The 13,945-nt window shown below is 38.4% G+C and overlaps 1 protein-coding gene across 1 annotated transcript; it reads left to right on the top strand.

Moving 5' to 3' along the window:
- Window positions 1-691: 691 nt before the first annotated feature.
- On the top strand, window positions 692-13,945 carry ints6 (integrator complex subunit 6). Its single transcript, XM_063006297.1, has 18 exons — window positions 692-1,091; window positions 1,203-1,280; window positions 2,068-2,217; window positions 2,643-2,732; window positions 3,723-3,906; window positions 4,183-4,302; window positions 5,438-5,586; window positions 5,918-6,070; window positions 7,904-8,036; window positions 8,622-8,716; window positions 8,929-9,039; window positions 9,285-9,491; window positions 9,583-9,709; window positions 10,098-10,240; window positions 11,038-11,200; window positions 11,319-11,651; window positions 12,569-12,662; window positions 13,379-13,945. The coding sequence occupies exons 1-18, from the start codon at window positions 981-983 to the stop codon at window positions 13,470-13,472; spliced, it is 2,535 nt and encodes an 844-aa protein (XP_062862367.1). The 5' UTR covers window positions 692-980; the 3' UTR covers window positions 13,473-13,945.

Below are 13,945 nucleotides of genomic sequence, written 5' to 3'. Positions count from 1 at the left end.
AATGTTTTTGTTTAAAGCTTTAAACATGAAAATATGTTTTTGTTCATGTGCTTTAACTCTGTAACACAGCCAGACAGACCTTGTTCTTTATCGTAGCCAATCATATTAAGGTTGTAGCAGGGGTTGTTATTGTGAAGGTGTTTTATCAAAACAAATAAAGATTAAATGTGGTGCTTTACATTTATTAGAATGAAATATGTTGTGTTCGCTTCTTCAGAGCAATAATTCGACTAAATCTTTTCATTAAAAAAACTAGTCGCGTTCCGTTTTACTCTCTGGGTAAATTGAAGTATTGCTACAGGGGTTGTGTTTTAATTCCACAGTAATACTGGTTCATTTTTATTAAAATCTTATAATGGATTGGTTGATTTGTGTTTGATTCATTTATTTGCTAAGTGAGTTAAAGCAGGCGGCATTGATTTAAAAAAAATGGTAATCGAAAGAATCACAGAACCGACTAAGCTGACTCAAACCTCTCAGCTCGATTTTGAGCATGCCAGGGCCAGGGCCAGGCTTTTATACTTTTTAATGTACGTATGTTAATGAAGTTACTCGAATCGACCAATCAGCGCGCTCTTTTTTTGATACCGGCTGAAAGGGGAGGAGTCAGACGTTATGCGACAGTTAAAAGCAGTGGGACGCTGATCAAGGATTCCAGTACAAGTTACACCGACGTGAAAGTTAAGGATTTTTCTTCCAACTTCCAGCCAAAATCACATAATTTACTATCGTCAACCACTAATTATTCACACCCAAGATTTATAGACCTGTATTGAAGTTTACAACGCAGCGACGCATTTTCATGTAACTATATGTTTAATGCACTTTGAGAATGTGTTGTGCTGCTAGCATTAGCTTTAGCGCTGATGTGAGCTAGCACATTGTTTACAGGATGAAGAGGACACGCGAGAGGAATTGATTTTTCTATTATTTATTAGTGCGACTATAAAACATGATTTGACCAGAGCAGCAGCAGCACAATGCCCGTAATCCTGTTTCTGATAGACACCTCCGCCTCTATGAACCAGCGCTCTTACCTGGGTACTACATATTTGGATCTAGCTAAAGGTGCAGTCGAGATTTTCCTCAAGGTAAAGAAATACATAAATAACGTCCAACTTTACTAACATTCCATTTTCACACTCATAATAATCAATGTTTGTATTTTGACTGATCTGACTTATGAATTATTATTGCACCAGCTGAGGAGTAGAGATCCAGCCAGCAGAGGGGACCGGTACATGCTGGTTTCTTTCGAAGAAGCTCCCGCCGGGATTAAGGTAGCGTTAACTTTACATAAGAACCTTTCTATTATCCCTAACGTGTTTAAATAAGAAAGAAACAACCAGGTTCTCTGCACCATGCATGAAACATTCCGACCAGCCTCACTGCCGCTTTCAGAACATGGCCGACATTTTGTTCCACTGTGTGCCGCAAGGGGACTACGCAGGGATAAGAGCCACAATTTTAATCTAAAAGTACTACGCAGGGTAAAGTGTTTCAAAATTAAGCTGGTCTAAATCTTGCTGTGTGGATAGGTCTTGGAAACTGATACTTGTGTTAAAGTAACATTTTACATATAATATATATATTTGAGTTTTGAGTGACTTTATCAAGCAATACATCACTGTTTAAATTGCACTGAAAGTGGCTGCTTTCACAGTTTAGACTTTTTGAGCTATTAAAAATTGGGATCATGTATTAGGGTATGGGTTGTAAACATTACAAATTATGAGTGAAAGTAAAATCAGTAACAAAAACAGTAAAATCCCTGAATTACTTGTAACGAAGTGTAAGAGGTTGTTCTTAAATGGCTGGACTGATGGCAAACCTTAACTCATTTTTGTTTGTAAATGACTGAGCCTATTGTTAAGGCTCTTTTTAAACCCAGTTATGAAATCATTACCTGTTTGTCAGTGACAAGTTCTAAAACAGGTGTTTTTATCGATACACAGTTTTTCCAGTTCTATTTTGCCCATGTCACAACTTTTTAGGAATATGCTTGTGTATTATGATAATTCAGCATTCATAACTATTTCTCTCTTCTTGTCTCATGTGTTTTATTAGGCTGGATGGAAAGAGAGCCATGCCACTTTTATGACTGAGCTAAGAAACCTGCAAGCTGTTGGATTAACGACGTTTGGACAGGCTTTAAGGACTGCATTCGATTTGCTCAACCTGAGCAGATTAGTTTCGGGGATAGACAGCTATGGACAGGTACGTTTCTCAACCAAAATGTTTTGACCTGTTGTCATTTAAAAAAATACCAGGGGAAACGATGGATGGATGGATGGATGGATGGATGGATGGATGGATGGATGGATGGATGGATGGATGGATGGATGGATGGATGGATGGATGGATGGATGGATGGATGGATGGATGGATGGATGGATGGATGGATGGATGGATGGATGGATGGATGGATGGATGGATGGATGGATGGATAATTAAAGATATGCAGTGATACCATTTTCGATGTAAAAAGTGTTAGCACACCTGGTAAAACTTGTAAAAACAACCTGTAAAAATTTAACACACTTACCAGCTTTGAGTTGGTGCACCTGGAGGTTAATTAACTGTAAAAATGTATGTTCTTAAATATGTCTAATATAGATTTCAAATGTTTTTTGTCTATACAGGGAAGAAACCCATTTTTCTTGGAGCCTGCTGTTATAGTGGCAATAACAGATGGCAGCAAGCTGACCAGCACTGCTGGAGTGCAGGACGAGGTATTATCACCACTAAAGTATTATTGTTTTTCTTTTTGGGTTTCTGGTATACTTCATCTTTTTTGTTTTAACTTTTTATCCTTGCCCATACTTGCTTCTAATCTGTTATGCACTCATGTCCCGTGTTTGATGAAAATGACTATCAAGGCCTTTAATTTGGGTATGGAAAGTAGGCTAGAGCTAAAGTTAAGTCTATAATTTTACCAAAAATGTTTTTTGATCTTTATCCTACTTATAAACGACATTACATTTTTGACTGTGTTGAATTTACAGTTGGAAAATTGTGGGTTTTCTGGAAATTGGTTGGGTCAAAAATAACCATACATCAACTTTTGATTAATACTTTGATGAAAGTAAAAATCATGTCATGAATGTAATTCCAAGTGTGTACGTTTTTGATCTTAACTGTACGGTCTGTGTTTAAAAATTTTTTTTAAAAAGGTCAACATAATCTCTGTGTATACATGAAATGAAAGTTACATTTTTTAATTGTTTTCAGTTTTAGGCTACATTTTTAGAGGGATGGGAAGAAGGCACTGAAGCATCATGGTTTTACGCTGCCTATGACAAATTGGTTATTGGAAGTTGTGAAGTTAAGATACCAGACCTTAACTCCGTTAAGATGTTGTGACACAGCCTCAAAGAATGCTGTTCATGCAAGGAATTCCAAAATAGATCAGAATTTAACCTAACCACAATGCAAGTATCATCTTGCAGTTATGTGCACGTTATTCCTTCTAAAGGGTCTAAATTGCATACTTAATGACTTGGATGAGTCATTTATAAATAAATGTAAAAAGCAATTCCAAAGGGTTTACAAACCTACCAGATATAATTACACACTAGTGATTACTGCCCAAACTTTGCTTTACTTTAAAGAGATTTGTGGAGAAGCACTGCCATAAATACTGAAATAGCATACCTACCGTAAAAATTTGTATTTGTATTTTTTGCAAAAATCAAGTCTTAAAATTGAGATTTTTTGTCCAGCTGCATTTGCCCTTGATGACACCATTGCCAGGCAGTGAGTTGACAAAGGAACCGTTTCGTTGGGACCAGCGGCTCTTTTCATTGGTTCTTCGCCTCTCAGGTCATGCCCCGTTGGAACCCGAGCCAGTGGGCGGTGTCCCAACTGACCCCTCACCTGTTACGCCAATGTGTGAAGTGACAGGAGGTGAGTATTTTCTGAATATTTTGTGGTGATTTTTAACATGGAATGTATTTTAAATTACAGATAAAATTGCCTTGATAAATTTAAAATGTAGTGTTTTTATGTTTTGTGAGTGAAAATATTAGTGTGTGTTTCCATACGATGATTGGCACCTTGTTCAGGGTAATTTTACGTGTCCCTGGACCCATCATAACCCAAACCAGAATAAAGGGGTTGGTAAAAATGAACAGGGGGAAAAGTCATTTAAAAATTATGTCTTTTTTTTATCTGTTTATGTAGGACGTTCGTACAGTGTGTTTTCTCAACGTATGTTGAATCAGTGTTTGGAATCTCTGGTGCAGAAAATCCAGAGTGGTGTTGTCATCAACTTTGAAAAGACGGGCGCCGACCCTACTGAAGGTTAGAAATCTTACCATTACTGTGTTATTTGTTTTGTGAGATTTTATCAGTGTGTTACCTTATTAGTTATAAACTTTGCACTTACCAATCAGTGTTGTGTTAAAATCAAACCTGGACTAAAAAGAAAAAAAGAACACCGGGCTTTCTAGACTGCCCACTCCAGCACTGGAAATGTATTTTTCTGTAAACAATAATCTGAGATCCATCTTTGGCTGTGTCCCAATCCACCTAACGCTCTACTAAATACATATAAAATAATGCATCACTATTTGCTGCTGCGGTTTGAGATAATAGGTATGTGGTTTGAGGAAAAACATTTTTCAGTGTTTGTTCAGTGCTTTACTTCACAACATTGCAGTTAACACAGGGTTGTAAGTATTGAGCAAGTATTAACTACAAAAAATACAACCTAAAGAAAAAGCTTTAAAACAGCAATGATGGAAGTAAGTTGCATTTCAAGCTACACCCCACTGTACTAAATAGTATTTGTAATAGTTAAAAGGTCACTATCAATGGTATAGTTACATATAGTGCATGGGCTGTGGTTTGGAACACATTGAACAAATCACTCATATTTAATGTTTAAACAGTGACAAAGTGTCAAACAGTAAATGTAGGCACTTAGGACTACTTAATAAGAATATTAGGATTTACAAATGGTGCACTGTTACCAATGAGAAAGGGTACATTACTCCAGAGGAAGTAGTAGGCCTATTTTGTACTAAAGTATGAGACTTCATCCTTGTGTTATGAAGTAAACTCATCCAAAACGGAAATGAAGTTAAACGAAAAATAGTTTTTAGAAATCCTGTGGGCGTAGCCGCACTTGTTTCTAGCACAATCATTGTCAGTTTTTCTTAGAAGCCAAGTGCCATTGCAGTTCTTAGCAAATGTGCAATGACCACATAATTACTACTGGGGAAACGTGGATGTTTTGGATTTGAACTGGAACTCTGAGTTTGCATTGGGGCTTTTTCCCTTTATATCTGAGAAATAATAATAATGTTTTAGACGCTCCTTCAATAAGCTATTTTAATCCTATTGTTCATGACTTATCCATATTGACAAAATGGATTTATACTGTATATAATGTTGTCTTATTTTTTTTGTTTGTTTTCTTTTGCATTTCTTTTAGATGGCCCATCAGAGGTAAAGTCTGGCCCTCAGCCTTGGCACAGCTGCCATAAGCTGATTTATGTTCGGCCTAACCCCAAGACGGGTGTCCCTGTTGGTCACTGGCCCATTCCTGAGTCCTTTTGGCATGATCAGAACTCCCCTACTCTGGTAAGACTCATGTTTAAAATGTTTTTGAGATGCAATGCACCTTATGGATCAGGCTTTTAACTTAATAGCTCACCTGAAAATGTGTACTGCACCATATGTGGTATATTTATTTTACATCAAACTGGCTGGCTTGCTAAAGAAATTTTTTAAATTTTTTAGATTGATTTAAAAGTTTATCTGCCTTGAAAAGCCTTTCAGTCTATGTAGCTTAAACCAAACACAATTTCAACACCACCAGTTTCCACCTTCTTTTAAACTTGTTCCTATTACACAAAACCACAGACACTATGTATTTTAATTTATTTTGTACTTTTGCCATGTGTGTTTGCAGCCACCCCGAATGGCCCATCCCCAGGTGCGTTTTTTGTGTGCAGAGGCCGAACCAATGGTCATAGACAAGGTCCCCTTTGATAAGTATGAGCTGGAGCCATCACCTCTCACACAGTACATTCTGGAGAGAAAGTCACCACACACCTGCTGGCAGGTAAGACCATCACACTTAAAATCCACAGCCTTGAAAAGTGTTCAACCCCCAGCACTTATTACTGATTGTGGGACTTCAGTTTCACTGGAAATCTAAAACTTTTAGGTACTGTTCTGGGCCACCAGCATTTACAGGGGTTGGACAATGAAACTGAAACACCTGGTACACAATAATTTATTAGTATGGTGTAGGGCCTCCTTTTGCGGCCAATACAGCGTCAATTCGTCTTGGAAATGACATATACAAGTCCTGCACAGTGGTCAGAGGGATTTTAAGCCATACTTCTTGCAGGATAGTGGCCAGGTCACTACGTGATGCTGGTGGAGGAAAACGTTTCCTGACTCGCTTCTCCAAAACACCCCAAAGTGGCTCAATAATATTTAGATCTGGTGACTGTGCAGGCCATGGGAGATGTTCAATTTCACTTTCATGTTCATCAAACCAATCTTTCACCAGTCTTGCTGTGTGTATTGGTGCATTGTCATCCTGATACACGGCACCGCCTTCAGGATACAATGTTTGAACCATTGGATGCACATGGTCCTCCAGAATGGTTCGGTAGTCCTTGGCAGTGACGCGCCCATCTAGCACAAGTATTGGGCCAAGGGAATGCCATGATATGGCAGCCCAAACCATCACTGATCCACCCCCATGCTTCACTCTGGGCATGCAACAGTCTGGGTGGTACGCTTCTTTGGGGCTTCTCCACACCGTAACTCTCCCGGATGTGGGGAAAACAGTAAAGGTGTCCACAGCCCAAGATTTGCGCTCCTTGCACCATTGAAACTGACGTTTGGCATTGGCACGAGTGACCAAAAGTTTGGCTATAGCAGCCCGGCCGTGTATATTGACCCTGTGGAGCTCCCGACGGACAGTTCTGGTGGAAACAGGAGAGTTGAGGTGCACATTTAATTCTGCCGTGATTTGGGCAGCCGTGGTTTTATGTTTTTTGGATACAATCCGGGTTAGCACCCGAACATCCCTTTCAGACAGCTTCCTCTTGCGTCCACAGTTAATCCTGTTGGATGTGGTTTGTCCTTCTTGGTGGTATGCTGACATTACCCTGGATACCGTGGCTCTTGATACATCACAAAGACTTGCTGTCTTGGTCACAGATGCGCCAGCAAGACGTGCACCAACAATTTGTCCTCTTTTGAACTCTGGTATGTCACCCATAATGTTGTGTGCATTGCAATATTTTGAGCAAAACTGTGCTCTTACCCTGCTAATTGAACCTTCACACTCTGCTCTTACTGGTGCAATGCGCAATTAATGAAGATTGGCCACCAGACTGGTCCAATTTAGCCATGAAACCTCCCACACTAAAATGACAGGTGTTTCAGTTTCATTGTCCAACCCCTGTATTTCTATTCTTAACTAATATTAGTGCTACTCACTATAAAACAGAGAAGGCAAAGATGTCAAGTTTTGGGAGGGGTAGCAGAAAATATATCACTGCTAATAAAAGAAAACAATTATTATTACATTTAAATGGACAGACCAACATTGTGGACAGACCATTCAAACTGAACATTCATATTGAACAACTAGGATCTCAATATGTCTGGATATGTTTACTTTACTATAGAGGAACAATACATTTAACTCTTTCTGAGTTTATTTATTGAGAAGAAAGGTCATCTGTTCACTAGCTGAAGCTGATGTGGTTAGGTTATGGAGCAGAACTACAGTATAACCGTTGCATGAAGACAGTGTTGTAGTGGCCTAATGTGAAAGACTAATAACAAATGGGTTTATTAATTTTAAAATAAAGCTGAACATTCTTAAGTCTTGTTTGTAAATCATTAATACATGTAAACATTGAATTTTCAGGTGTACATGAGCAACAGCGCTAAATACGGAGAGCTTGGGCAGCCCTTCGGTTACTTAAAGGCCAGCACTGTGCTTAACTGTGTTAACCTTTTCATCATGCCCTACAACTACCCTGTGGTGCTGCCCCTTCTCGGTAAGTAGCTTTACATTCTGCTTTCTTTAGGGAATTATTCATAATTTTTGTTATTTATTTTATATGCTTGTAGATTTGGATGCATGTCTAGATCCTTATACAATTGGACAATCCAGCTATTACCCAGGGGCAGAAAGAACTGCATTTAAACTCTCCTGATACTTTATAGAGTTCATAGAGTTTGCATGGACTATATATTTCCTGAGATTATTTTTACAACTAGTTTTGTAACTGATAAAAGACTCTAAAGTGTGTTTATTACTAGTATGCATAGTCTATAACTAAGTAATAAGTCAGCCCTGAGTACCACAGCAGTATAAAAAGACATGCCAGTAAATTGGTGGTCCTTTTAAATAAAATTTTTAATTTAAATCAAATGAATCATGTAAGTGTACAGGCTGTATGTGTGGAAGCTATGACATTACCAGTAAAGGTAACCTGTGAAAGGAGCTTATGGCAAGAGGTGTGGTTTTTGACACTGCCTTTTTTCCACCACCTGCTAAATGGCAACAGTATGACTTGTGGAAAAATATACTATGTATGTTATAATGCTTCATTATCATGTATTTGCTGGTTTACCCTTAGATGACTTGATTCGAGTGCACAAGTTTAAACCCACTGTCAAATGGCGCCAGGCCTTCGAGAACTACCTGAAAATCGTACCGCCTTATTACATCACAGTAAGTAACACATACATAGTTGCATACTACATAATACTTTTATTTGGATCAGCCCACACTCCAAATGACCTGTTGGTGTATAAAATGCCTAGAACTATACACTGAATATATATGCAATAGTGTGTTCACTCCTTCACATTTGCATGCAACTGTTAAGTTAAAAATTTGGAAACAAATTGTTAATATTTGATATTTTTGTTTAACACTTTTAGCCCCTGAGGAAGGCGCTAAGGATGATGGGTGCACCGCACCTTCTAGCAGAAAACATGGAGTACGGTCTGAGCTACAGTGTTACATCCTACCTCAAAAAACTGAGCCAGCAGGTAGTTTCTGTGTTAAATTGTAAATGTAATAAATGTGTATTTGTGCAGTTTTAGTTGTTTAGAAGCATATAACCCTCTCAAATTAAAACTTTATTGTAAATAATACTAATAAGTTTAACTTTATGTTTAATAATAATAACCACTGATGCTACAATAATTTCAAAAAGCACAGCAATGATGTAAGCTATAATTATTAATGCCATTCAAGCATGTGAAATCATGTGGTCTGTGTATTTGCACTTCAGGCGAAAGCGGAGGCCGACCGAGTTTGTGCCCTGGTGGGTAAGAAAGTGGGGTCTGAGGCTGGGATTAAACTCCGCCCCCGATTATCTGCCATCTCCCTGGCTCACAGGAAGGATTTTGCACAGCTGTTACAAGGCATCATGGGAGATGGGCCAATAGAGTTCAACCACAAAGAGTTCTCGGGCTTTCAGCTGGCTGTGCTTAACAAGGTCTCAAACTTATACACTTTGTATACATTTTTATAATTAGGAATACATACATAAAGCATTTTTAATTGTTCGGCTGTGTTTCCACATTCAGGCCCTGAAGCCACAGAGTTTACGGAACCCGTATGACATACCCAGAATGCATCTGCTGGACCAGCTGAGCCGCATGAGGCGAAACCTTCTGAACACCAGCCTGTGTGCCCTAAAGGGCCAAGATCAAGGTAGCACTTTAAATAATTAATCTACAAATCAAAGGTTTATGGCATTTATTTGTTTCTAGTTTGTGGGCTTAATAGCTGATCTATCTGTGTGACAAGGCTCCAGGGATGCCTTACAATCGCTGACTTTGCTTTCTGACCCCAGCTTCCAAACAAGCTGGGATTTGCTAAAACGAATTTCAATGTATTGTAAACATGTATATGTATATATGGCAAATAAAGGCATTCCATCTGTCCTAGATTATTATTATTATTATAAAATATCCTTCTATTATAAAGGACACGAAAATCAATGAATACTTGAAGAATTCATTGTTGAAATGTTGTCATTTTTTAAAAATTGTTTAAATGTTTGTTGTTGTTAATGCTTTCATTTTTTTTCTCTGTTTAGATCAACTCCACAGTGTGCCCATAGCACAGATGGGCAACTATCAGGACTTCCTAAAACATGTCCCTGCCCCCTTAAGAGAGGCCGACCCTGACCAACCCAAGCGGGTGCACACTTTTGGGAATCCTTTTAAACTGGACAAAAAGGTACAAATTTTCAGTCTTTTCTTTTTCAGTTCATGAAGGGTAAATTGACAATAATTGGTAGTAATCCATTACAGTGTCCTATTATATTGAAAAACTATTCATTAAAATTAAATTAGTTAATTGGGTCGGCACGGTGGCTCAGTGGGTAGCACTGTCGCCTCACAGCAAGAAGGTCCAGGGTTCAATCCCCAGGTGGGCAGTCCAGGTCCTTTCTGTGTGGAGTTTGCATGTTCTCTCCGTGTCTGCGTGGGTTTCCTCTGGTAGCTCTGGTTTCCTCCCACAGTCCAAAGACATGCAAGTGAGGTGAATTGGAGAAACAAAATTGTCCATGACTGTGTTTGACAATAAACTTGTGAACTGATGAATCTTGTGTAACGAGTAACTACCGTTTTGGTGATGAATGTAACCAAAGTGTGTAAAACATGACCTTCATGCTACTGTGATAAATAAAGTCAAATAAGCTCAGGACTACTTCGGAAAACCATTGTCACCTAATACAGTCCACTAATGCATCAAAAAAATGCAACCTGGAAACAAAAATAGGGAAAAATTCCACAAAGTGTTACTTCAGTTCCAAAAGTTTTAAAACTACTGGCGTAATATTTGTGCCTCTGCAAAATGGCAGCAATTCATGGGTAACATAATGGCTAAAACATGCCTATAAAATAATAATGTATTGGTGCTTAATTAGCTAGATAGCACAACACATAATTTAATATAGTTTTACATAATAATGATAGTTTTAGCTTGGTTCTGTATGTTTTTACTGTATATACCTCTTCTTTCTTTTTTTATAGGCAATGGTAGTGGATGAGGCGGACGAGTTTGTGACGAGCACTCAAGGGAAAGGCAAGCGACCTGGGGATGGCAGTTCATCAGCTGGTGCCCCGAAAAGAAGAAGGTGCATGTCACCTATACTGCAGCGGGCATACACTCCACCCAATAAGACACCACCTAGAGGTGAGGGATAAACACACACACACACACACACACACACACACACACACACACCTACCTCCACACTCAGCGACTTTAACAGTTTTCCATCTAATTTTTTGTCTGTAACGTTTGCCTTCAGTTCCTGATACCAACCACTCAGTCCACTTTGAATTGGATCATCCTCCCATCGCCAACCATGAATCCAACCATGTGGGCAGCCTTGATTTGGATTGCACCCCAGACTCTAATCACATGAGCCACATGGACTCGGATCATACTCTGGAACTGGCATCTTTACTGCCTAACCATTACAGTAATAATTTAGAGAAGGAAGAAGAGGAAGACAAGCTGGACAATGGAAGAATAGATAAGGAGGAAGATGGGCTAAAGAAACTGAAGAAAGAGGAAGGGCGTGAGCTCAACACAGAACTCAGAGTGCTGATCACCAGGGAGATCCGGAAGCCAGGCCGCTGTAAGAGCATGTATTGTTTTGAATTGCCAGAATTGAACAAATATAACAGTTGTTATAGAGAAGTGGAGACAGATCAACATTTTTCTTCAAACTTTTAATTTAAAATAGCTGTATTATTGAAGTTATTCATTTGCTCACTTTGAGCCATTTGAAAAGAAACATCCCTAATAGAATGTGTACCACTGCATAATAATCTTTTAAATATAGCTCAATTTATAGATGAAGGTGCTTGCCCACAAAAGCTTACACTAGCTAGCTGCAAAACAGTAAACAAATGCTGCTTAAAAGCCTCCCCATAACAAAGCTACCATCACCATATTTAACAGTTGCAACTGATTCCGTGTTCTATGTTATCCAAGTGCCGTTTTGCTAATTAATAAGCAAGGATAACATGGCTTCTTTCTTGAAACTCTCAGGCACTATTGGATATGATTTGGTTAATCCATGACTAATAGAACAAAGACACTGCATACTGTTAATAATATTTATCCTAGCCATGACGTAGGGGTCGCCATGACTTTTGGAAAGCTTAAACTATTGAGAGTACAGTAAATTGAAAATTACAACACAAACTTTAATTATAATTCAGACCGAATTAATTAACTTTTACACTAACCCACTGAGATCTGGGTTCGATCTCAGCAGTGGTATCGACCAGCCGGGTGTCCACACAGATATGACTGGTTATGTCTAAGACCGAAGCCCTGATTATAGACAGGTGCCATTCTGTGGTATTCCTGCCTAGCGCTCAGTGTTGATCGTAATCAAAACTGGACTCACCGCCACTCTTGATGAACATTCAGTGAAACAAAGAATAACTTCAATGAATATCAGAACATAAAAGGTGAAAACATTGTGGAACTGAAGTTGGAAACAAGTGTTTTAATCCTGAAGTGAAAGTCTCTCTGTTCGTGCAGGTTATGAGAAGATCTTCTATCTCCTGAAGCAGGTTCAGGGCAGTCTGGAAACTCGGCTAATCTTTCTGCAGAACATCATCAAAGAGGCAGCAAGGTACAGAGATTTGATTTAGTACACTTTGCAGTGGTGCAAGCATTTGTATGATTATTTTTACAATAATTACCTGTTCAAATTACTTCATTTGTTGATTGTTAACTTCGGTTAGAAATATGTAGATTATCTCTTTGTGAGGTCTATCACTTTAGTACAGGATGTCCATAGAACAAATCAAATGTAATCATAAAGAAGTTTCCTGATTGAATCAGACCTGCTGCAACCCTGACCAGGATAATTTGGTAAAGGAAACTGAAGCAGTGTGAATAACAGTACTCACAGTGAAGTATGAAGGTATCATGATATGGTGCTGCTTTTCTGCACATCAAATAAAATATTGGAGCAGTGTGTACGTTTTAGGGGAGAACCTAAAATAATGGAGTGAATACGGACATAAAGCCATCTTGAAACCCTGGTAACCTTGAGGAATTCCAGATGGTTTGCCACAAGTAGTGTGCCAAAACTGAACCACTGTTATGCAGAAAGCTCACTGTTTATGTAGGTGTCTTTAAACTCTAATTGCCAACCATGACTGAAAAGTTTTCTTGTTTATATTTATAAATGCATCTTTAAAATATGTACATTTGAAGTAGATATATGTACAAAAAGTATATTAAACAACAAAGACCAATGGATGAAGGATACCCTCAGTAAGCAGGCTATTTTAGCAGCTGGTTTTACTGTTATACCACTTGAACATTTCTGTTTTTGCGCAGGTTTAAGAAGAGGGTTTTGATCGAGCAGCTAGAGAACTTTCTAGAAGAAATCCACATACGAGCCAACGGCCTGAACCATTTGGACGGCTTCTGATTACTTATTGCAAAGGACAGCATTGTGGGTCACATAATATTATTCAACCTATGGGCAAACAGTTGGCTGGAACATAATACCCACAGTTCTTCTTTGCCTTTTCCATTTTTCTTTTTTGTGGTTATACTCTTCAGTTTCTTTGTTAAGGCAAAGCAAATTAATTTAAATGGATTCAAGCACGTGTCCTTTTTTATTGATACATTTAATGACACACTGGTTAAAATTTTGTCCTTCCAGCTAACACCTAAAGTTAACAGTTAAAAAATATAATGCTGCATCCCAAACTACCTACTACACATAAAACAGTATGCCTAAGATTAATAACACCACTAATGTACTGATAGTACAAATGTGGTTTGAGAGTCAGTTACCAAGTACTAGGTAAAAGACAGTTCTCTTCTCGTGTCCTAAAAACATGGAGGAAACCACAATGAAATGTTACAGAATAAAATAAAATTGTCGTATTGTTAGAA

This window comes from Trichomycterus rosablanca, chromosome 12 (assembly GCF_030014385.1).
Source record: "Trichomycterus rosablanca isolate fTriRos1 chromosome 12, fTriRos1.hap1, whole genome shotgun sequence".
NCBI classification, from domain to species: Eukaryota; Metazoa; Chordata; class Actinopteri; order Siluriformes; family Trichomycteridae; genus Trichomycterus; species Trichomycterus rosablanca.
Note: the sequence above shows the minus strand (reverse complement) of the source record. Positions and strands in the feature narration are given on the sequence as shown.